At 48.1% G+C, this 25,120-nt stretch overlaps 1 protein-coding gene across 5 annotated transcripts in view; it reads right to left on the reverse strand.

The window, feature by feature from the left end:
* Window positions 1-25,120, reverse strand: part of BRD8 (bromodomain containing 8) — a 235,522-nt gene that overhangs the window by 118,427 nt on the left and 91,975 nt on the right. For 3 of the 5 annotated variants that reach the window (XM_030211274.1, XM_030211275.1, XM_030211276.1), the window contains exons 6-10: window positions 18,769-18,849; window positions 18,050-18,114; window positions 17,565-17,701; window positions 3,767-3,985; window positions 3,489-3,636 (exon numbers count right to left, since the gene is read on the reverse strand). In XM_030211274.1, the coding sequence (XP_030067134.1) occupies window positions 3,489-3,636; window positions 3,767-3,985; window positions 17,565-17,701; window positions 18,050-18,114; window positions 18,769-18,849 (650 nt within the window). The remainder of the gene's footprint in view (window positions 1-3,488; window positions 3,637-3,766; window positions 3,986-17,564; window positions 17,702-18,049; window positions 18,115-18,768; window positions 18,850-25,120) is intronic. The other 2 variants (XM_030211273.1, XM_030211277.1) reach the window with 1 other exon arrangement.

Genomic DNA, 25,120 nt, shown 5'->3' on the forward strand with positions numbered 1-25,120 from the left:
TTATTTGTATTAAGTGGTCCTTTCTATGTACACCACATACTTATTTATTCATGTTTAGATTTTACATACATGTATGTATAACATTTTATTATCATTTTATAGCTTATACATTATCTATTTCTTCATGAATATATGAGAAACTATGGTGGTATGTTGTTTTTATATTTTAAGTTTGATGTTTTATTTATTATAATTCAATCTGTTTGTTTATTGTAGCCCCTGACGCAGCCCTTGGTGAGCGAAACACGGCCTGTGTCGGGCAATTTGTTTACATGCGGTATATCTTCAATAAAATCTTTCTGATGTTATATTGATCTGCTGGCTTCTTTTTCCATAGCAGAGAGAGTAAATGAATTCTTTGCTTCACCGAGGAAGATGTTGGAGAGATACTGGTGCCAGAAATGGTATTCAAAGCTGATGAGTCAGAGAAACTGAATCAAATCTATGTACACCTGGAAGATGTAATGGGGCAATTTGACAAACTGAAGAGTAGCAAATCGCCTGGACTAGATGGTATTCATCCCAGAGTACTGAATGAACTTGCAGAACTATTGTTAGTACTGTGTAATTTATCTTTAAAATCATGCATGGTACTGGATGACTGGCCAATGTAACATCAACTTTTAAAAAAGGTTCCACAGGTGCAGGGCCGGTCTTAGCAAGTGCGGGGCCCTGTGCAGACCAATTTGGTGGGGCCCCATCCTAGCCCCGCCCCACCCTAGCTCCGCCCCATTGATAAGATTATTCCATTTTTAGAAAATTTTTTTATTTATGAAATTTCAAATAAAGACAAATGAAGCTAAACTTGTACAAAAAAACTGATCGAAATAATAACCACAATGCTATCATGAACCCACCCCCCCAGAAATTATTCAGTTCAAGTCCACTACAATTAGTAGTTCCAATTCTCATAACAAAGGAGAATAAAGGAAAAATATTAAGAAAAGATCCAGTACTTTCAAATTCCCCTATTACTCTGTTACCCATCAAACCAGAGAGGCAAGTAGCCAAAAAAGATGTAAGTGCAAGGTTCCCATTAAAGCATCTGCCTTCAAAGTGTTCTGATCCAGCCCTTAAATTCAGCAATTTTCCCTCCATCCATATCCAGCATTTCTCCTCACTCCCCTCCATCCATGTGCATCTACTTTCCTCCCCTCCCTACATCCATGTCCAGTATTTCTCCTCTCTCTCTTCCCCTCCATCCATGTGCATCTCTCCTTCCTTTGTCTTTCCTTCCCTCTATTCCTGCTCAACATTTCTCCTCTCTTCCCTGCCCTCCACTCCATCTATGTCCAGATTTCTCCTCTCTTCCCTCCCCTCCATCCATGTGCATCTCCTTCCAGCAGTCTTCCCTCCCCTCCATGATCCATCCAGCCATCCATGTCCAGCAACTCTCCTCTCTCCCTGCCCTCTCCTCCATGATCCATATCTAGCAAATCTTTTCTCCCCTGCCCCCTCCAGGCTCCAGCCATCCAAATCCAGCAATTCTCCTCTCCACTGCCCTACCCTCCATGTCCAGTGATTTGCCCAACAGTCACATTCTCAATTCTAAATTATATCAACAATGAACGTGATATTATATACATACATGTCTAGCTTCAGTATCCCAAAATCACCAGCTCTGGAGAGGAGCTAATTGCATATCATAACACTAAAATCTCTGTCCCTTGCCCTGCACTTCTTCCAGCACAAGAAAAATGCAGGATGGACCAAATCTTGCAAAGAAAGTCAGGTGCCTAGAAGTGCAGTGGAAAATCCTATAGATTAAAGCTGCTCTCTTGTGGCAAATCTTGGTGTGGTGCGCTGCATGACAAATTTTGAGCCATTCTGCCTCATTCTATTTGGTCTTTAAAGACTGAAGGGGAGATTTCACTCAGAACACAGTCCAGCAAGCAACAGTATATGGTCAAAATGTTTTTGGTTTTCCTATGTGTGTAAACTATTTATAAAACATTTACCTGCCTGGGGACCCACTTTAATTTAAAAAGGTTCCTTATAAGAAAAGCTATCATACCTTGCCTTTGAATGGCACAAACTGTAGCCCTGTTGCTCCACTTTAAGACGCACGCACTCGCACCACAGCGATGGCTCACCTCCGACCAGGCTCCAGCTTTTCCTGCTCAGTGATTCAAGCCCTCGCGGAAACAGGAAGTACCTCATCAGAAGGGGGGACATTGAGCGGGAAGTGAAAAGCTAGAGGTGAGCCATCGCTGCAAATGTCTGTCGGGGCCGTCGCTGGCTCGCTGCAACTGTCGGGGGCTGGTACGGGGAGCTCAGCTGACAGCGGGCCCAAGCAGGGGGTGGGCACCAGTAGCGGGAGCGGAGCGACTGAGCAAGATCATGATGCGGTCCGAGCAGAGGTCGGAGGCAGAGTTCAGCGTGCCGCGCGGGGCCCCCTTAGGCGTGAGGCCCTATGCGGCCGCCTTGGTCGCCTCTGCCTAAGACCGGCCATGCACAGGTGATCCAGGAAATCATAGACCAGTGAGCCTGACATTGGTGCCGGGCAAAATGGTAGAGACTATTATAAAGAACAAATTACAGAGCATATACATAAGTATTGGTTAATGGGACAAAGAGGCATATTTTCAAAGCACTTAGCCTTCCAAAGTTCCATAGAAACCTATGGAACTTTGGAAGGCTAAGTACTTTGAAAATATGCTTCAAAGTCAACATGGATTTAGTCAAGGGAAATCTTGCCTCACCAATCTACTCTACTTCTTTGAAGGGGTAAACAAACATTTGGATAAAGGTGAGCCGGTCGAGAAGAGGGAAAGGCAAAAATAAGATGCTGGCAGGTATCTCTTAATCACCTAATTAATCGAGATTACAATTTTTAATCTTCTTGCATCCCTAGTTTCCAAGCAGTGCAGAGGAGAACATGAAGGAATTATGAGAAGAGGAGGAAAAGGGAGAGGAACTGTACAGTGCTGTGTAAGTCTGGTAGCGCTTTAGAAATTTTGAGTAGCAGTAGTAGTAGGAACATGATAGGTAGGAAGATAAATAGCAAGGAGCCTCAAGGATGGCAATAACAAACAGAAAAGGGCTTTAGAAGGGGAGAGAGAGGAGGGAAAAGAAGTGGCATATTAGGATGAGAAATGGGATTCCTAATGGGGAAAACAAAGAGGAGAGGGAAGGGGCTCCAAGGGGAGAACGGACAGAAAAGGGACTTGGAAGAAAGGATGAGGAAAAGAGGATAGATAAAAGCAATGAGCCTATAAAAATGGAGGAGGGAGGAAGGAGAAAAGGCCTGGCAGGGGGGCTGGTAAGCAAAGGAGAAAATAGGACATCAATTAATAAAAGTGGCAGGAAGGGATTGGAGGGAAAAACTGATTGCCTGAGCAAAGGGCAAAGATTTCACTGTGAAAAGAGGAAAAACAGGAAGGGAAAGCATGCAGGACAAGAGAAGTACCTCAATATCAGTGACAGGCTTCTGAAGAGGTGAGAGGATAATGATAATTCTGAAGTATCCCAAGTGCCTGCCTGGTTACCTGAAGCTGCAGGGGATGATGGAATTGCAACAGATGCTGAGGGAAGATCCCCTGCATGTAGTGCTGAGAGATTCATTCCTACATCCATGTGGGCAACGATGCTACATGTTTGATTTGATGCTAAAGCCATCTCATTTTCACTGACCTGCTGAAAGAAGATAGGGATTAGAATGTGTGGATACAAGAGAACATAAGCACATGTGTATGGGGAAGCACTTACTTATATTACTAAAGGAAAAGAAAGCAACACACACATGAAAGGTGGCATTGAAACATACCAGCCGAGGACTGGTGGATAACAAACTGCTTTTCTTTAGCAGCTCTGACAGCAATGGGGAAGGCGGTGGAGTTCCTTTCTGTCCCATAAGCTTCTTTTGAGGTGAATCATCCGTCACAGGGGTTAAGGGGCCATCCAGAGAGACTGAGGCTGGTGGAGGAGTGTCAGCAATACCAAGATAGGAAGAAACCGGGGTTCCTGGCAAGGAGCCCACACTTATCTGAAAAAGAAAAAAGAGAAGTGCCCGGCTGAATATATTATCAGAAGCTGTCTTAACTGTATGACAAACACAGCTCTGCTAATGGTATTATGGGAAGCTGTCAGAGCTGAGACCACCATTAAGAGTCAGAATATTTGTCAATAAATGATCATATAGACCCAACAGGCATCTCGGAGACCTTGAAAAATGGTCATAAAAGGGACACTGTTGTACCAGGGTAAAAAACAAACAAACAAATTGTAGATTAAATTGGTGGTGAGGTGGCACTATATGTTAAGAATGGCATATAATCAAGTAGGATTAAAGTTCTTCAGGAAAAACCTACTTTCTGGAATCTGTATGAACAGAATTGATACATGTAACACGGAATGCTATAGCAGTGCGGGTACAGTCCCATCTATCTAAGAAGAATGCTGAAACAAACTAAGAAATACTAGCAAAGACTAAAGATTAACAAAACCAGAACATAACAACATTGAAAAATTTCAATTACCCTAATATTGACTAGATGAACCTCTCTTCAGGACACACCAGAAAGGTACATTTTCTAGACACCAAAAATGTGATGTTGACTGATAAATATCAGATTATCAGCTAAATGAATTACCTTAGCAAATATTGTTCTGGCCATTTCTGCCGTTAAAAATGTATACTAGAGATTTTCCCTATGAGAAAAAAATTATGCAAATATTATAGCTGGCCATAACCCATGAGAGGATTTACTGGTGAAATGATGTAGGGCTTTTTGGGCTTATATTAGGATAGATTATACCGATGTAATTTTAAAATAAGGACAGCAGGTTTTCTCAGTGAGAACAGGTTCAACCTTTACTCCTGGGCTAGGGATTATGTGAATATCATTTTTATATTTTTATGTATTGTGTATTTAGAGTGTATTAATCTGTATTTATTCTTTGAATGTTTTAGCATGTATCCATTTTTGCATTATGCACGACTGGGCATCCAAATGGCAGATGAAATTTAATGTGGACAAGTCTAAAGTTAAGGGAAAAATAACCCTTATTGTAGTTACAATCTATAGTAGGGTGTCACTACCGAGGGAAAGGATCTAGGTGTCACTGTGCACAATACATTGAAATCTTTGCCTTCGTATACAGCAGCAGTCAATAACAGAATGTCAGGAATTATTAGGAAAGGATTAGAGAAGAAAATGGAAAATATCATTCAAAGATGCAACTGCACCTTGAGTATTGTGTGCAATTCTGGTCATCGCATCTCAAAAAGAGATATAGCAGAACTAGAAAAGGTATAGAGAAGGGCGACCAGACTGATAAAGGGAAAGGTGATGGAATGACCCCAGTATGTGTTAGGGCTCTTCAGCTTAGAGAAGAGACAGCTTAAGGGGAGATATGGTAGAAGTGTATAAAATTGTGAGTGGAGTGGAACAGGTAAATGTGAATCAGTTGTTTACTCTTTCAAAATGTACAAAGACTAAGAGGCACACCATGAAGTTACTAAGTGGCGTTATTTAAAATAATTTTTCACAAAGGGGGGGTTGCCATCCTGTTTCGAAAAGGAATAGTGGATAAAGTAGAGGTGAACTTCACTGATCCAGGTGGTAGATTTATACTTTGTTAGGCTCATATACAGCGCCAAACCATGTTGTTTGGCAACGTATATGCTACTACTTAACATTTCTAGAGCGCTACTAGGGTTACGCAGCGCTGTACAATTTAACAAAGAGAGACAGTCCCTGCTCAAAGAGCTTACAATCTAATAGACAAGTGAACGGTCGGTCCGATAGGGGCAGTCAAATTGGGGCAGTCTGGATTCACTGAACGGTAAGGGTTAGGTGCCAAACGCAGCATTGAAGAGGTGGGCTTTAAGCAAAGACTTGAAGATGGGCAGGGAGGGGGCTTGGCGTAAGGGTTCAGGAAGGTTGTTCCAAGCATAGGGTGAGGCGAGGCAGAATGAGCGGAGCCTGGAGTTGGCGGTGGTGGAGAAGGGTACTGAGAGGAGGGATTTATCCTGTGAACGGAGGTTACGGGCGGGAACGTAAGGGGAGATGAGGGTAGAGAGGTAGTGAGGGGCAGCAGACTGAGTGCATTTGTAGGTAAGAAGGAGAAGCTTGAATTGAATGCGGTATCTGATCGGAAGCCAGTGAAGTGACCTGAGGAGAGGGGTGATATGAGTATATCGGTTCTGGCGGAATATGAGACGTGCAGCAGAGTTCTGAACAGACTGAAGGGGGGATAGATGGCTAAGTGGGAGGCCGGTGAGGAGTAAGTTGCAGTAGTCCAAGCGAGAGGTAATGAGAGCGTGGACGAGAGTTCGGGTGGTGTGTTCAGAGAGGAAAGGGCGAATTTTGCTGATGTTAAAGAGGAAGAAGCGACAGGTCTTGGCTATCTGCTGGATATGCGCAGAGAAGGAAAGAGAGGAGTCAAAGATGACTCCGAGGTTGCGGGCAGATGAGACGGGGAGGATGAGGGTGTTATCAACTGAGATAGAAAGTGGAGGAAGAGGAGAAGTGGGTTTTGGTGGAAAGACGATAAGCTCGGTCTTGGACATGTTCAGTTTCAGGTGGCGGTTGGTATGCCCCGAACCAATGTGATCGGAAGTTCTATAAGATGATCACCTCACGACTGTTAACGAGCAAATCTTTGCCCATAATAGTAGGGGGGGACTTTAATATGGTGATGGACCCCTCGAGCGATAGTACCAGGACTAGGAGGAATGAGCTTAGACAGGAGTCTCGGGGGCTGCCTAATCTTTGCCGACAGGTGGGGCTAGTGGACATCTGGAGGATTTTCAATCCGCAGGGGAGAGACTATACACACCTCTCACGGGCACACGGTACACAGGCACGAATCGATTATTTGTTGATTTCAGAACAGATGTTTAATTCAGTGACGACATCAGTAATAGGAGCAGATGTGATATCTGATCATGCCTGGGTGGAAATGAGCTGGGCGCCTAAGGAGGAGAGGGGAGTGGAAAGGAGATGGGTGTTTCCCGCGGAGCTATATCGGGATCAGGGTTTTAGGGCCTCCGTACATCAGAGTTGGCGGGATTATAGAGTACACAACGCAATACACGTTGAAGATCCGGTCCTGTACTGGGAGGCGGCTAAGGCAGTATTTCGCAGAGAAATCATCAGCTATATGGCACACAAACGTAAGGCTAGGAATAGAGAGATACTGAGGTTGAGTCAGTTAGTATGCAGAGCTCGGAGAAGACATGGCCAACAGGCCTCCATTGAGAATAGACAGCATTTAATACTCTTGCAGACGAAATTAAATGAAATACTTCATTATAAGGCAGTTAAATCACAAATCTATATTAATAAATCCCACCTTGAACGTTCTGAAGCTCACTCCAAGGCAGAGAAGCTCACTCCAAGGCAGAGAAGCACAAAAATCCTGTAGTCTTCATAGGCTAGGACCAGTCACCCTCACTCATAGACCCGCCCTCAGCCACGCCCCATCTGTACATAAAACGCTACCTCAACATTCTGAAGACAACCTGCTGAAGCCATCTGCAAAATCCCTAAACAGTTCGTAAGTTCATGGTGGTGAAGCCATCCAACTCACCATGTCTCTGCCCCGCCCTCGAGGGCGGAACACAGAGAGTAAAGGGATCCATAAAGGTACCCCTACCAACTGGCAACCCCCTCCAACAAACAACGACCTAGGCAGGGGGAGTGTTTCCGTACTCCTCCCCCTGCCTAGGAATCGCTACAGACTGCTGGCAAACTCCCCAACCACATGACCACAAAAGCCACCCACAACAGCCCCCCCCCACACACACACACAAACACTTACACACACACAAACACACACACACACACATAAACACACACACAAACAAATAAACACACACAGAAACACAAACAAACGCAAACACACACACAAACGTACACACACAAACGCAAACACACACAAACACGCAAACACATACACAAACACACACGCAAACACATACACATAAACACACACACACAAACACATACACAAACGCAAACACATACACATAAACACACACACACAAACACACACAAAAAAACACAAACACAAAAAAACACAAACACACACACAAACACACACACAAACACACAAACATAAACACACACACACACACACAGAAACACACACACACAAACACACCCAAACACCCAAACACAAACACACACAAAGAACCACAAACACACACACACACACACAAACACACCATAAACACACACACAAACACACACACACACACAAACACACACACACACAAACACATAAACACACACACACACACACACATAAACACACACACAAAACACACACACACACACATAAACACACACACAAACAAATAAACACACACAGAAACACAAATAAACGCAAACACACACAAACGTACACACAAACGCAAACACACACAAACACGCAAACACATACACAAACACACAACACAAACATACACATAACACACACACACAACCACATACACAAACACACACCAAACGCAAACACATACACATAAACCACACACCACAAACACACACAAAAAAACACAAACACAAAAAAAACACAAACACACACAAACACATAAACACACACACAAACACATGCACACACACAAACACATACACGAACGCACACACACAAACACAAACACACAAACATAAACACACACACACACACAGAAACACACACACACAAACACACCCAAACACCCAAACACAAACACACACAAAGAAACCACAAACACACAAACCACACACACACAAACACACACACACACACACACACACAAACACATAAACACAAACACAAACGCAAACACACAACACACAAACACACACACACACATAAACACACACACAAACACATACACGAACGCACACAAACACACACACACAAAAGCACACAAACACACACACAAAAGCACACAAACAAACATACACACACACACACAGACACACAAACACACACATACAAACACACACAAACACACACACACATACATACAAACACACACATACAAACACAAACAAACACACACACACATACATACATACAAACACACACACACACAGCCTCGACGGTGCACCTCTAAGTGCCCCCCCGCTGCATCGCCACAACAACCCGTGCAACGGGGCATCAGAAAGCCCCTACCCCTTCCCTACTTCGCCGCATCACCCAACCCCTCCCCCGCCGCTTCACCAAGCCCCTCCCCCCCCACACATCGACCGCCTCGCCACCCGCGACCGCTAATACAAACTCTGTCCGGCGGCTGCTGCTGCTTCTATTCAGCAGCAGCAGCCCGTACATAAAGAAAACAAAAAAACAACCTCCTAAAACGCACCTCCGTGGAGAACCATCTCACATTGGCTGACGTCTCTGCAGCCGCTCCTCCTCTCCCCTCAACGTCAGTGCCCCTGCCGGAAGACCCCGGAGAAACACCGAGACGTCAGAGGGGAGAGGAGGAGTGCATGCTGAGACTTCAGCCAATGTGAAATGCTTCTCAACGGAGGTGTATTTTAGGAGGATTTTTTTTTTTTGGTTTTCTTTATGTACGGGCTTGCTGCTACTGAATAGCAGAAGCAGCTGCCGCTGGACACAGTTTGTATTAGCGGTTGTGGGTGGCGAGGGGGTTGATGATGGGGGAGGGGCTTGGTGATGTGCCACGGTGGGGGGGGTCAGGTGATGCGCGAAGAGGGGGGGGACAAGGGGCTTTCTTTGGGTGCTGCGCCGGCTGGGGGGGGGAAGGGGGGTCTCGCTGGACATGGGTGGCTGGAAGGAAGCAGGGGGAGGGGAGGGTCGCTGCACATGGGTGGCTGCAGGGGGGGGGCAGGGAACAGGGAGATACGGATGGGGCTCCACACACCACATGGGTGCCTGCAAGGGGGACAGGGGATACAGGACGGACACTGCAGGGCGGGCAGGGGGACAGAAGGGTTGGTGGTCATCAGGGGGACAGGTGGGTCGATGGACATGGCTGGCCACAGGGGAGGAACAGGGATAAAGGAGAGAAGCGTCCTCAGACATGGGTGGCTGCACAGGAGAGGAGGGTCGCTGGACATGGGTAGCTGCAGGGGGGGCAGGGGGACAGAAGGGTCGCTGGACATGGCTGGCCGCAGGGGGGACAGGGGAGAGAGGAGGGACGCTGCACATGCGTGCCTGCAGGGGGACAGGAGGGATGCTGAGGGGGGGGCCTGAGACCACATGGGTGGCTGCAGGGGGAGCAGGGGAGACAGGAAGGACGCAGCAGGGGGAGAGGAGGGTTGATGGGCATGGGTGGCTGCAGGGGGATGCTGGACATGGGTGGCTGCAGGGGGAACACGGGGAGAGGAGGGTCGCTGCACATGCCTGGCTGCAAGGGGGCAGGGGAGAGGGAGGGGGTGAGGGGGTTCCTCACACCACACACGCAGTCACTCATTCTCTGTCTGCCACATACACTCTCACTCACACACTCACTGTCTTTGTTCCTCTCTCTCACACAGTGTCACACAGAAACACAAACACTGTCTCTCACACACTCTCTCTCTCGCACAAACACATACACTCTGTCTCTCTCTCTCTCTCACATTCTCTCTCTGACACACACACTCCATCTCTCACGCACGCTCTTTCTGAAACATACACTCCAAGGAAAACCTTGCTAGCGCCCGTTTCATTTCTAACAGAAACGGGCCTTTTTTTACTAGTATATTATAAATATCAATTATATAAGTATGGGAACAAATATGGTCGATTGATGGCGCGTCTGATTGCAACCAAACAAGGTAAAGCTAGGATCTTGACTATGAAGAAGAGGCAGGGAGAACGAGTCCATACGGACAAGGAAATTGGTGAGAATTTTTACCAATATTACAAAAGATTATATGAGGCCCCGCCTGATGATGGTCTGTCGGGAGATTCCTATTTAGATCAGATAGGATTACCAACACTGTCCCCTCAAGAGGTGCAGCGACTTAATACTCTTATTACACCAGATGAGGTATTTCTGGCGATTAACCAAAGCGCACTGCTTAAGGCGCTGGGAGTAGATGGTTACCGAGCGGAATTTTATAAGATCATGGGAGAAGAGATAACTGAGCCCCTAGCTGCAATGTTTAACACCTTAATAGAGCAGGAAAGGATGCCTCCGGATTTAAATACAGCTTGTATTATAGTACTCCCCAAGAAAGGGAAGGATCTGGAACTAGTTGAATCATATAGGCCTATTTCGCTTCTAAATTATTAAGTGAAATTGATGGCTAAGATCTTAGCAAACAGATTAGCGAGAATCTTGCCGAATCTTATACACGACTCCCAAGTGGGGTTTGTAAGGGGACGGAAAATTACTAAGAATGTCCGCAAGGTCTTGACCTCATTAGAAGCCAGAAGTCGAGGGAATAAAAATTCTTTGTTAATAAGCTTTGATGCTGAAAAAGCTTTTGACAAAGTAAAATGGAATTTCCTATATGCTGTTCTTCAGAAATATGGATTCACGGATAGAATTTTATCAGGGATCAAAGCATTGTACTCAAAGCCAAAGGCCAGAATATCGGTCAATGGGATCGTGACAAAAGATTTTGAAATAGGCCGGGGAACCCGCCAAGGTTGTCCTCTGTCGCCTTTATTATTTATGCTGACATTGGATCCCTTGTTGAGAGAAATTGAGGAACAGAAAGCAGTAGCGGGGGTAGCGATAGGGAAAGAGGTCTTTAAAGTGGCGGCTTTCGCAGATGATATTTTGGTCCATTTAACAGACCCACAGGAATCCTTGGACGCTCTATTAGAGATCTTCTCCGAATACGGAGACTATGCGGGCCTCAGTTTGAATTTAGAGAAATCGGAGGCCTTGGCCTCTTCAGAGGAAGTGTGGAGACAGTGGAGAGGCGAGTTCCCCCCTGAGGAAAGCACAAACCTCTTTCAAATATCTAGGAATCTTGATGCCTATGAATCCTTCACGGCTGTATGACCTTAATATTACCTGGCTGCTAGAGGAGACCCAGAAGGTGCTACAAGGATGGCTGGATTTGCCGTTGTCAGTGTTAGGGAGAGTAAACTTGATTAAAATGGTGTTGTTCCCCAAGTTGCTCTATATGATGCAAACCATTCCAATTTGGCTCCGACGGAAAGACTTGCAGAGTCTTTACAAGCTAGCATCAAAGTTTTGTTGGAGGGGCAAGAAGCCACGGGTTCGTTTCTCACGGTTAGTAGGCAGCTGGAGCCGAGGAGTGGGTATGCCAAATCTAGAGCTATACAATCAAGCATGCCAGTTGCGTTATCTAGGAGATTGGTGTTTGGATACACAACGATACACCCCCATAACGCTGGAGGCAGCACTTTGGGAATCTTATTAGCTTTTTTCGCTTTTACACCACAAAACACGTGATCTACCGGAAGGACTAAGTAAAAGTGTGCTGTTGCGATCGCTCCGAGAGGTGTGGGGAGTGCTTATACGGCAACTAGGGGGGGACCCAGCAATAACGGATTTGTTAACCATATGTGGGAATTGTGCATTTTTGCCAGGCTTGTCGAGCCGATATTTTGTTGAATGGGCTAGGCGGGGGATTTCCAGTCTGGCACACCTGGTGGGTGGTGATGGGCAGCCCCTTACAGACGAGGAATTATTGGGAAAGGTAGGCGACTCCTGGGGGAATAGATTTGCTATACAGCAAGTGCGATACTATATCACTTCTCTGCCGGGAGATCCTCTGAGAACTCAGTTGGGGGATAAGGTACGAGATTATTTTCACTCTTTGGGTGAGGGCGAACTCACAATATCCTTGCTTCACAAAACAGTATCAGGATGGCGACCCCCCAGGGACTACAGACAGCTGAGGAGTGCTTGGGAAAAGGAATTGGGAGTTGTAGTAGCATCATGGGATATCACCAAATCGATAGCACGAATACCCCTGTTAGTATCGGATGCGCGTTTGAGAGAATGTGCCTATCGCTGTATTCACAGGGGATACGTAACTACAGCTCAACTAGCACATATGGGAGGGAATCGCAGCCCAGATTGTCTCAAATGTGGAAGGCACCCTGGCACAATGCTGCATATGTTTTGGAGCTGCCCAACTTTGAAAAGGTTTTGGACACAGGTCCGAGGTTTTTGGGAGGAGCAGCTGGGGCTTCGGATCCTGGGGACAGCTGAACAATTGATTTTAGACATTCCGGGGTCCTTTAGAGGGCAGAATCGATTTGAAACATTAATGCTCCGTAAGATGAGCTTATTGGCCAGAAAATGCATCTTACAGTACTGGACAGTCAAGGATCCTCCGGCATACTGGCACTGGAGAAACCAGTTGCATCAGCTGGTGTCTTGGGAGGCTGGAGAATCCAGGTTATCACAGAAAAAGAGAGTCACATTTTTGGCTGTCTGGGGCCCTTATCTGCGAAGTCTAAGCCATAGAGGTCGTAGTTTACTTTTAAATGCAGGGTGAACTCCACGGGCTGTTACTGAATGGTTCTCCAGGTCTGGGGAAAGGGGGGGGGGGGTAAAGGAGGGGTACGGGAGAGGGTGGGGGGAGGATAGGTACATCCTGATGGGGAAATAAATGTTGGAATATAAAATTCAAAAATGCTGCATGTTAGTTAGCAATTGTTGTATAGTTAGATCGAGGTTGGATGGATGTTATATGCAGAGCCTGTATGACAATGTTTATGTTGCTGCAGTGTCAATAAAAACCGTTTAAACATAAAATAATTTTTCACTCATTACATAATGAAGCTCTGGAATTCATTGCTGAAGAATTTAGAAAAACATTTAGCACAGCTGGGTTTAAAAGAGGTTCAGGAAGGATTCCTGGAGGAAACGCCCATAAACCAGTGGTTCCCAAACCTCGTCATAGAGGCACCCCAGCCAGTCAGGTTTTCAGGATATCCACAATGAATATTCATGAGAAAGATTTGCATGCACTGCCTCCACTGCATGCAAATCTCTCTCATGAATGTTAATTGTGGATACCCTGAAAACCTGACTGGCTGGTAGGTGCCTCCAGAACCAGGTTTGGGACCCACTACCATAAACCTTTATTAGCCAGTTGGAGAAAACCCATTGCTTAGCCTTGGCATGAAATCCTTCCAGATACTTGTATAACCTGAACTGGCCATGAGTGGAAACTGGATCTAGGACTTCACAGACCTTTGGTCTGACCCAGTATAGCCGTTCTCATTTTCTTTTTATTTTAGACTAGTAAAAAAGGCCCGTTTCGCAAAGAAATTAAACCGGCGCTAGCAAGGTTTTCCTCAGAGTGTGTATGTTTGAGAGAGTGTGTGTGAGTGACTGTGTGAGTGTGTGTGACAGACAGTGAGTGCGACTGTGTCTGTGAGAGAGTGTGTGTGTGTGCCAGGATTCCCCCCCTCCATCCGAGTGCCAGGGTCATCCCCTCCCTCCCTCCCTTCATCAGAGTTCCAGGGTTGTCCCCCTCCACCTCTGAGTTCCGGGGTCATCCCCCCCTCCCTCCCTCCCTCTGAGTTCCTGGGTCGTCCCCCACCTCCCTCCCGGTTCCAGGGTCACCCCCCCTCCCTCCCTCTGAGTTCCAGGGTCACCCCCCCCCCCTCCATCCCTCCCTCCCTCCGAGTTCCAGTGTTCTCTTTCCCCCCCTTCCACCCAGTTCCAGGGTCGTTCCCCCCTCCCTCCCTCCCTCATAGTTCCAGGGTCGCTCGCTCCCTCCCTCCCAGTTCCAGGGTCATCCCCGCCCTCTGAGTTTCAGGTTCCATCCCCTCCCTCCCACCCAGTTACAGGCCCTCCCTTCCAGGGTCCCCCCCCCCCTCTCTCCCAGTTCCAGGGTCCCCCCTCCCTCCCAGTTCCACGGTTGTCTCCCTCCCTTCCAGTTCCACGCCCCCCCTCCGTACGAATTTAAAATTCAGACAGGTCTCTGGCCGAGGTGCTGGGGGGGGAGTAGGTGCTAATCACTGTCAACCTAACGACACACTGCATCGTCTCCCATCCACCAGCTGACAGGCAACGGCGGGGGGCTTACGCAGCCATAGGCCACACCAGGATAAACTTCGCCTCCTGGTTGTGTGTCTGTCTGTCATGCGTGTGACGTGGCATTGGCGTACCCCTTCACTCTCACCTGCTCCGCCCGTCACATCAAGTTTTGACGCGAGGGCGGGGCAAAGAGAGATGGTGAGGAGTCGAATGGTTACAACCCTACGAACTTACAAACCGCTTCACTGAAGCCCGGAGTCAGCTTCAGAACGTTGAGGGTGCTTTTTATTATAGTAGATATGTGCTGCATCTGTAGACAGATTTAAATACTCTTTTTGTTAACATAACACACTTAAAGCATGGAAACAAAACGCAAAGAAAATACAAATATGCAACAAGACAACCAAAAGGTCATACTACAAAACCAAAATAGGGCCAGACTACAAGACATGCATAAACTTTCCAACTCGTGAACAAACTACTAGATACCACACCAGTTACCACACCAATGCAGATACCCATCAGCAGACAACCGTGCTAATACTATCAACGAGAAAATTACACTCAATACCACCAAACCACAAAAAATTCATTGACTGTCTGTACCCAATCCCCGATGAATACCAGCTGACCGAATCTGGACAAACGTCGCTCTACTTACTGGATGATAACCGTCACCCAATGATCACAGGTTCGCCAAATCCCACTGCAAACTGGACATATGTCCCACAACTTAATAAAATCCGCCCCTCAATGCTTCATAGTAGGGACCTCACGTCACACCCCTAAACTACATGTTACAACATGGAACTCTTCCCTAAGGATAAAGGAAACATATTACTCACCCCAATACCTAAGATTCAAAGAAAAAAAAACAAACGACATAAACAACTACGCGCCCGGTAGCATCTATCCCTCTGGCAGTCAAACCTAATGGAAAGTATGGTAACCAAGCAGCTTACCAACTACTTAAACAAATTCTCAATACTACATGAATCACAATCAGGATTTCGATCCAACCACAGCACCGAAACAGTACTAATCACTCTCGTAACCAAATTCAATCATGCAATTGCAACTGGCAATAGTGTACTTCTACCATTCAACATGTCCAGCGCATTTGACACGGTAAACCACAAATACTATTAAACATCCTAGAATACTTCGGGATCGGAGGAAGCGTACCTTAGCTGGATCAAAAGGCTTCCTAACCGCAAGAGCATACAAGTGATACCACATTCGAATACATCATCACCATGGAACCAGAATGCGAGTACCCCAAGGATCACCACGTTCACCGACCCTTTTCAACCTAATGACGACACCTCTAGCCAAATCACTATCCAACCATGGCCTTAATCCTTACATCTATGCAGACGATGTCACGATCTACATCCTGTTCAAACATGATCTAACAGAGATCACAAATGAAATCAAACACAGCCTCCAAATCATGAATTCATGGGCGGATGCATTTCAATTAAAACTTAATGCAGACAAAAACACAATGTCTCATCCTCTCATCACAATCTAACACAAACAAACCCACCGCTATAAACACCCCAGACTACACCCTTCCTGTTTCAGATAGCCTGAAAATTCTCGGAGTTACAACTGACCCGTGCAACGGGGCATCAGAAAGCCCCTACCCCCTTCCCTCCTCGCCGCATCACCCAACCCCTCCCCCGCCGCTTCACCAGCCCCTCCCCCCCACACATCGACCCGCCTCGCCACCCGCGACCGCTAATACAACTCTATACAAACCCGCATCACACTAGAAAGCCATGTGAAAAACACAACAAAGAAAGTGTTCCACTCAATGTGGAAACTCAAAAGAGTAAAACCTTTCTTCCCAAGGGAAATATTCCGCAGCCTGGTACAATCAATGGTGCTAAGCCACCTAGATTACTGGCAATGCAATCCTAAGCCGGATGCAAAAAAAAAATCATTAAGAAACTCCAAACTTGCCCAAAACACAGTAGCCAGACTCATATTTGGAAAAACAAATATGAAAGCGCCAAACCCCTAAGAGAAAAAACAAGTGCTCCCACTTAAATAACATATTGCATTCAAAATCTGCACCCTGGTTCATAAAAATCATTCACGGCGAGGCCCCGGCCTACATGTCAGACCTCACAGACTTACCAACCAGGAACACAAAATGGTCAGCACGCACATTCCTGAATCTCCACTACCACAGCTGCAAAGGACTAAAATATAAATCAACATATGCATCCAGCTTTTCCTACACAAGCACGCAACTATGAAATGCACCACCATACGCCATAAAAACAATGCACGACCTAACAAACTTCCGAAAATCACTAAAAACCAACCAGTTAAATAAGGAATACCATAATGAATCCATCCTAAATACTAGACAACAAAACTTACACCAGAACTGGACAAAACCAAACTCTCTATACCTGACTGCTTCATTTACTTTGTCACTAATGAACTTTAACTGCAATACCACTTTATTTCTCATTCCGGAAATGAATTCTCTATACTTGATTCCTTATTTAATCTCTCACTTATGAACATTAATGCAATACCACTTTGTATTTCTCATCCCGGAAATGGCGATCGCCATTACAGAATAATGTAAGCCACATTGAGCCTGCAATAGGTTGGAAAACTGTGGCATACAAATGCAACAAATAAATAAATATAACGTATATGAAAATGTGCAGCTAACCACAGAGCTTCCTTCCTCTGTAGTGGATTGAGATATGTCCCCCAAATTATAATCCCCTCCTGGAGACAAGGCGTCAGCTGGAGAACGGCTTGTGAGCATTGATGGCCTTCGTGGGGCATTCTTAGCTGCCTGGCGGGCTGAAAGACAGAAACACAGGTAAGAAATAAGGCCAGAGGGGAAATTCCCAATAGGAGTCTGGTGGAGTAAACATGCGGTGACATATGTGCCCACCAACACTGAGGGGAAGGACCTGGCCCTATTGCCTGCCAGAGAAGGCAGAACTTACATACATTCACTAGAAGGTGCAGCTGTTATCCCCCTTTCAGTTGCACCAGAGAATCAGATTGGGGCAGTTCTGATGGGACTGAGCTGTTTAGGAACCTCAGGCTAAAAGATTCCTCTCTGAGAGCCCTATGACCATGCCACCAGCAAGTGGGTGGGCAGAGATGGGGAAGGTAGAGAACGTCAAACATATAGTCCCTTACCCTGATATGCAGCATCTGTAGCCTTTTTCTTCATCTCGGCTTCTTCTTCTTCCAATTTCTTTTGTCTGTATAAAAAGTTAATAAAACTACATAAAAACTACAAAGAAATTAAATGCTTAGAACAACCCATGCCCCAGGGTGGCACAAAATATTTATGTGCTGAAAAGTTATACCAATAGCTCTGAAACTATTTCATGTTGTAGCAAGGCCAGCACTGAGTCCACTTTCTGTTTCCCTCCTTTTCCATTCCAACGTAATCCCTTTCCTTTCTCTTCTGCCTCTCCTTCCAACCACCTGGCATCACTTTCCGTTCCAGTCAGCAAAAAGAAACAGAGCAGCAGCGCTCCTTACCTGCTGCCTTCTTTTCTGCCGGCTTCCTTTTGAAGGACGAACCACATGGTACCTCAGTCTTGCAAGACCTACTGGCCTGCACAATTCGGACTTCAGAGGGAAGCTGGCACTGAAGAAGGCAACGAGTAGGGTCTCAGCTTTCTTGTCCATGTGCCAGCGGAAGGGGATGATGCAGCGAATGAGGAAAGAGACGCAGTGCTGGCCCTCACCTGCCCCTATCTTCTCTCTGCAGGCAGAAAACAATTCTGTGGCACACCAGGGCCCTTTCTGCCAGCTACACCACAAACTGACGTGTCATAACTGTGCACTAAAAATAACCCAAATAAGGGGGTACAGTGTAAGAATGGAGTAAAAGTAAGATAACTCACAGCACAATGTCATTCCACAGCTCCTCCAGCTTGCTATCCATGTGGCCAGTTTGAATCAGCTCTGCTTCCTTTTTCAATTTCCTTTAAAAAAAAAAAAAAGTTAGAAAGAGAAACACTCGGGTTAATAGCACTACTGGATGAATGCAGCATTCTATAAATTTTTTTACATTTATTTATAATTTTATTAGGTCAATGCAAATACAAGCCTATACCACATAAGCTACACATCATGTTGAAGAACCAGGACATCAAGTTTACAGAACTGTATACATTTGTTTTTTTAATTTCATTGGATCTAGCTCACACCTTTTTTTTTTTTTTTTTTAGGTGCAGCTGAAGGTGAGTTACATTCAGGTACAGTAAGTATTTCCTATTCCTAGAGGGGGGGGGGGGGGCTCACAACCTTTGTACGTGAAGTAATGGAGGGTTAAAGTCAGTCCTCAGGGCACACCAGGCAGTCAGGTTTTTAGGACAGAAAGCCCAACTGGCTGGATGTGCCCTGATGACTGGGTTAGAAGGTAAAATTATATATCATACCTGATAATTTTCTTTCCATTAATAATAGCTGATCAATCCATAGACTGGTGGGTTGTGTCCATCTACCAGCAGGTGGAGATAGAGAGCAATCCTTTTGCCTCCCTATATGTGGTCATGTGCTGCCGGAAACTCCTCAGTATGTCGATATCAAAGCTCCATCCGCAGGACTCAGCACTTAAAGAATTACACCCACAAAGGGACACTCTGCCCAGCTCACCACCGCCGAAACGGGGGAAGGGAATCAACCCAGCTCATCCCCACACAAGTGGGGGAGGGGAATCTGTCCAGCTCATCCCCGCGGAGCGGGGGAGGGACACCACACCCGCTGATGCGGGGGGATCTGGCTTATCCTGCAACCGCGGGAGGAGCTGACTGACCCTAACACCGCCGAAGCGGGAGGGGTACAAAGCTGCCCTACAGCCGCACAAAGCGGGAGGGAGCGCCGGCAGAATTTAGGTCTCAATCCAGCCCCGTAAAACGGAGGGGAGAGGAATGCAGCAGCTCACTGTAACACAAAATCGTCTCAACTCCAGAAGAATTCAATCGAAAACACTTGAACACAAAGATCCTCCTGAACAGGAACTGAAGACTAAACTTGAACCTGAAATGCAACCAAAATATAAACAGTACAGATATCTGGGAGGGACTATGGATTGATCAGCTATGATTAATGGAAAGAAAATTATCAGCTATGATACATAATTTTACCTTCCATATCATCATGCTGATCAATCCATAGACTGGTGGGATGTACCGAAGCAGTATTCACCCAGGGCGGGACATAGAAATCCCTGACCGCAACACTGAAGCTCCAAACTGGGCCTCCGCCCGAGCAGCCACAGTCAAGCAGTAATGACGAGAGAAGGTATGAGCCGATGCCCAAGTTGCCGCCTTATAAATCTCTTTCAAGGAGACGGACCCGGCCTCTGCCATCGAGGCCGCCTGTGCCCTAGTGGAGTGAGCCTTCAGCTGGATAGCCGGCATCTTCCCCGCAGCCACATAAGCAGCTGCAATGGCTTCCTTGACCCATCGTGCCACTGTAGGCTTGGATGCCTGCAGACCCTTACGAGGACCTGCGAACAGCACAAACAGATGATCCGACTTCCGGAAATCATTGGTCACTTCCAAGTATCTGATGACGACTCGTCTCACATCTAGACATTTGAGAGCACAGTACTCCTCTGGGTAGTCCTCCCTACGAAAGGAGGGTAGGCAGAGCTGCTGATTCACATGGAAACGAGAAACAATCTTGGGCAGGAAGGAAGACACCGTGCGAATAGACACTCCTGCCTCAGTGAACTGCAGGAAGGGTTCTTGACATGATAGCTCCTGGAGCTCGGAAACTCGTCTGGCTGAAATGATAGCCACCAAAAAGACTGCTTTCAACGTCAGGTCTTTCAGAGATGCCCTCGACAAGGGTTCAAAAGGCGGCTTCTATAAGGCTCTTAGCACTAGATTGAGATTCCACGCAGGCATCACCGAGTGCAGAGGAGGGCGTAGGTGATTAACTCCCTTGAGAAAGCGCACCACATCTGGCTGCGAGGCCAGGGAAGCACCCTTCAGGCGACCCCTGAAGCAAGCCAGAGCCGCTACCTGGACTTTAAGGGAACTGAGCAACAGGCCTTTCTCCAGACCTTCTTGCAGGAACGCCAACACTGAAGAAATTGGAGCAGTGAAGGGAGAAAGAGAGCCTGCCTCACTCACACCACGATGCAAAAGTACGCCAAACCCTGGCGTAAGAAGTAGAGCGCTTCCTCGCTCTCAGCATAGTGGCGATGACCTTGTCTGAGAAGCCCTTCTTCCTCAGACGCTACCGCTCAATAGCCAGGCCGTAAGACCAAAGGGGGAGGGATCCTCCATCACCACGGGACCCTGGTGCAACAGGCCCCACACCGCTGGCAGCCGCAGAGGGCCATCCACCGAGAGCCTGATCAAGTCCGCATACCAGGGATGTCTGGGCCAGTCCAAACCCACCAGGATTATCCGACCCGGATGTTTTGCCACCCGGTCTAGCACCCTGCCCAACATGCGCCAGGGCGGGAACACATAGAGAAGCTCCTGTGTCGGCCACCGTTGGAGAACAGCATCTACTCCCAGAGAGCGAGGGTCCCGTCCTCTGCTGAAAAAGCGCGGCACTTGGCAATTGGCCGATGACGCCATCAGATCTAGGCTCGGCTGGCCCCAGCGCTTCCTGATGTCCAAGAACGCCTGAGCCGATAGCTGCCACTCTCCGGGATCCAAGGTATGGCGACTGAGAAAGTCCGCCTTGACATTCATGACTCCCGCAATGTGGGCCGCCGACAGCTGTTCCAGGTTCGCTTCCGCCCACTGGCATAGCTTCATGGCCTCCTTGGCTAGAGGGACGCTCTTGGTACCTCCCTGGCGATTGACATAGGCTACAGCCGTGGCATTGTCCGACAGGACCCGTACTGGCTTCACCGCCAGTACCGGGAGAAACTCCAAAAGCGCCAACCGAATGGCTCTGAGTTCCAGGAGGTTGATAGACCACTTTGCCTCTGCAGGAGACCAGAGCCCCTGCGCTGCCCTTCCCAAGCAGTGGGCTCCCCAGCCCGTCAAAGAGGCGTCCGTCGTGACGACAATCCACTCCGGGGTCACAAGAGGCATCCCTGCAGACAACTTGTCTGTCTTCAGCCACCAGCTCAGCGCCTTGCGCACTGCTGGGTCCAAGGGAAGGCGCACAGCATAATCCTCCGACACTGGAGTCCAGCGCTGCAGCAGAGAGAGCTATAGAGATCTCATATGGCCCCTGGCCCAGGGCACTACTTCCATCGTGGCCGTCATAGAGCCCAACAGCTGCACATAGTCCCAAGCCCGAAGAAGAGAGGCTACTAGGAGCTGGTCCACCTGAGCCTGAAGCTTGACAATCCAATTGTCTGGCAGGAACACTCTGCCCACTTGGGTGTCGAAACGAACTCCCAGATACTCCAGGGACTGAGTCGGGCGCAGCTGGCTTTTCTCCCAGTTGATGATCCACCCCAGGGAGCTCAAAAGAGCAATCACCCGGTCTACAGCTCTGCCGCACTCTGCATAAGAGGGGGCTCGGATCAACCAGTCGTCCAGATAAGGATGGACTTGTACTCCTTCCTTTCGTAGGAAGGCCGCGATGACCACCATTACTTTGGAGAAGGTCCGCGGAGCAGTAGCCAACCCGAACGGGTGGGCTCTGAACAGGAAGTGTCGGCCCAGGACTGCAAAACGCAGAAAGCGTTGATGAGGAGGCCAGATGGAAATATGCAAGTACGCTTCCTTGATGTCCAAGGATGCCAGGAACTCTCCTGCCTTCACTGCCGCTATAACAGAGCGGAGGGTCTCCATGCGAAAGTGCCTGATTGACCCCTTGAGGTCGAGGATAGGCCGTACAGAACCTCCTTTCTTTGGTCCACAAAGTAAATGGAGTAACGTCCCTTGCCAAGCTGATTTTCTGGCACCGGAACGACCGCACCCAGGCGGATCAGATTGTCCAAAGTCTGCTGCACTGCCACAGCTTTGACCGGAGACTTGCAGGGAGAGAGTACAAACCCGTCTCTTAAGGGTCGGCAGAACTCTAGCTTGTAGCCGTCTCTGATGACTTCCAGCACCCAAGCGTCTGAAGTTATTGTGGTCCACTCGCCCAGAAACGAGGACAGGCGTCCTCCAATCTGCACTGGGCCATGGACCAGGGCCCCGTCATTGGGTACGAGACCCTGGGGGAGGACCGGAGGAAGCACCTCCGGGACGGCGGTCTCTGCGAAAGGAATGCTGCTTGGGGGAGAAGTTCCTCTTGAAGGAAGAGGGGGCAGAGGAGCCCGACTTGCCCGGGCGATACTGACGGGCTTCCTGAAACTGTCCTTTGGAGGAACCGGGGCGGGCACCACTGGCCCGAGCCCTGACCTCCGGTAACCTCTTGCCCTTGGATGTGCCGAGATTGGTCACAATCTTGTCCACCTCGACCCCAAAGAGCAGCTTGCCTTTAAAAGGCAACTTAGCCAGGCGAGACTTAGAGGCGTGGACAGCAGACCAATGCTTCAGCCAAAGCCAGCGCCGAGCAGAGACTGTCTGAGCCATACCTTTAGCCGAGGCTCTCAAGACATCATACAGCAAGTCTGCCAAGTAGGCCAAGCCCGATTCCAAGGCTGGCAAATCAGCCCTCAAGGAAGGATCCAAGGGGGAAGCCCGCTGCACAATCGTCAGGCACGCCCTGGCCACATAGGAGCCGCAAACTGAGGCCTGCAAACTTAAAGCAGCCGCCTCGAAGGACAACTTTAAAGCCGCCTCCAATCTCCTGTCTTGGGCGTCCTTTAGGGCCGTGCCACCTTCCACCGACAACGCCGTTTTCTTAGTCACCGCAGTGATTAAGGAATCCATGGTAGGCCAAAGAAAGGCCTCCCGTTCGCCTTCCGACAGAGGATAGAGGCGGGACATAGCCCTAGCCACTTTAAGGCTCGCTTCTGGGAAATCCCATTGAGCCGAAATCAAGGTGTGCATGGCTTCATGCACATGGAAGGTTCTAGGCGGGCACTTCGTCCCCAGCATAATGGCAAAGCCAGCAGAGGCTGAGGGAGAGACGTCCTCCGGAGAGGAAATCTTCAAAATGCTCATGGCCTGCACTAACAGGTTGGGCAAATCCTCTGAGCGAAAGATCCGCGCTGCAGAGGGGTCATCCGCTCCATCCGAGCGGGAATCTGTCTCCTCCAAGGAATCCCCAAAGGACCGTTGGGAGAACTCAGATATGCTGCCCTCATCTACATCAGAGGAGACAGAGTCCTCTAGGGCCTGGAAATCCACCTGAGGGCGTTTGCTTCCGGAGGCCTCAACCCCTTTATCAGACAGGGGAGCAGGGGCAGCGTTTTGCATAAGAAAAGCCCGATGCAGCAGCAAAATGAACTCAGGGGAGAAACCCCCCAGACTGTGCACTTCTGCAGCCTGGGCCACGGCCCTAGACGCACCCTCAACCGGCGCTCGCAAGAGCGGGGGAGAAACATGCTGCGCATCCAAAATGGCATCCGGCGCGAAACTCAGAGGAGCCGCGCGGGAAAAACGGCGCTTAACTTTGGCCGCTTTCTTGCCGTCACCCGAATCAAGGGCAACCATAGCATTAACATCTCCCACCTCGAGGGCGGCCCAAGAAGAAGCCGTCCGAGCAGAGTGGCCAGCCAAAATGGAGGGGGCGAGCAGCGGGGGATGGGCGCTTATGGCGGGAAAAACCACCACACCGGAGGAAGAACCGGGACACTGACCGGACTCCAAACTGACGCCCAAAAAGGGCGATTCAGGCTTTGAAACCCCCACATCCCCGCTAGACGCGCACACGCGGTCCGGGGAGCGATTCTTTGCGCCCTCGCCCTCCGACCCCATAAGCCACGTGGAGACCAATCGGGGAATCCCCTGCTCGCTACAAAAGGTAAAAATGACCTGCTCCGAGCTGTAACGAACTGGTGTCCCAGTGAGCAGCTGCAATAAACGCTGATATAAACGTTGAAATAAACGCCCTTAAAGGACGTCCAAAATTTTTTATTTTCTTTTTTTACGGAGCCAGCGGGAGGGGGGAGAAAAGGAGGGACCTGGCACCACCAGGTTTGCACTTGCTCAAGAAGAGCCCTCAACCCCAGGTACTCAACAAAACCTAAGAATTAGGCCTGGAGACCTAGCCAGAGCTGCTGCTGTGTGTGACCACCACCTGCTGAGATACAGAACATACTGAGGAGTTTCCGCCAGCACATGACCACATATAGGGAGGCAAAAGGATTGCTCTCTATCTCCACCTGCTGGTAGATGGACACAACCCATCAGTCTATGGATTGATCAGTATGATGAT

Source organism: Microcaecilia unicolor, chromosome 8 (assembly GCF_901765095.1).
Source record: "Microcaecilia unicolor chromosome 8, aMicUni1.1, whole genome shotgun sequence".
NCBI lineage: Eukaryota > Metazoa > Chordata > Amphibia > Gymnophiona > Siphonopidae > Microcaecilia > Microcaecilia unicolor.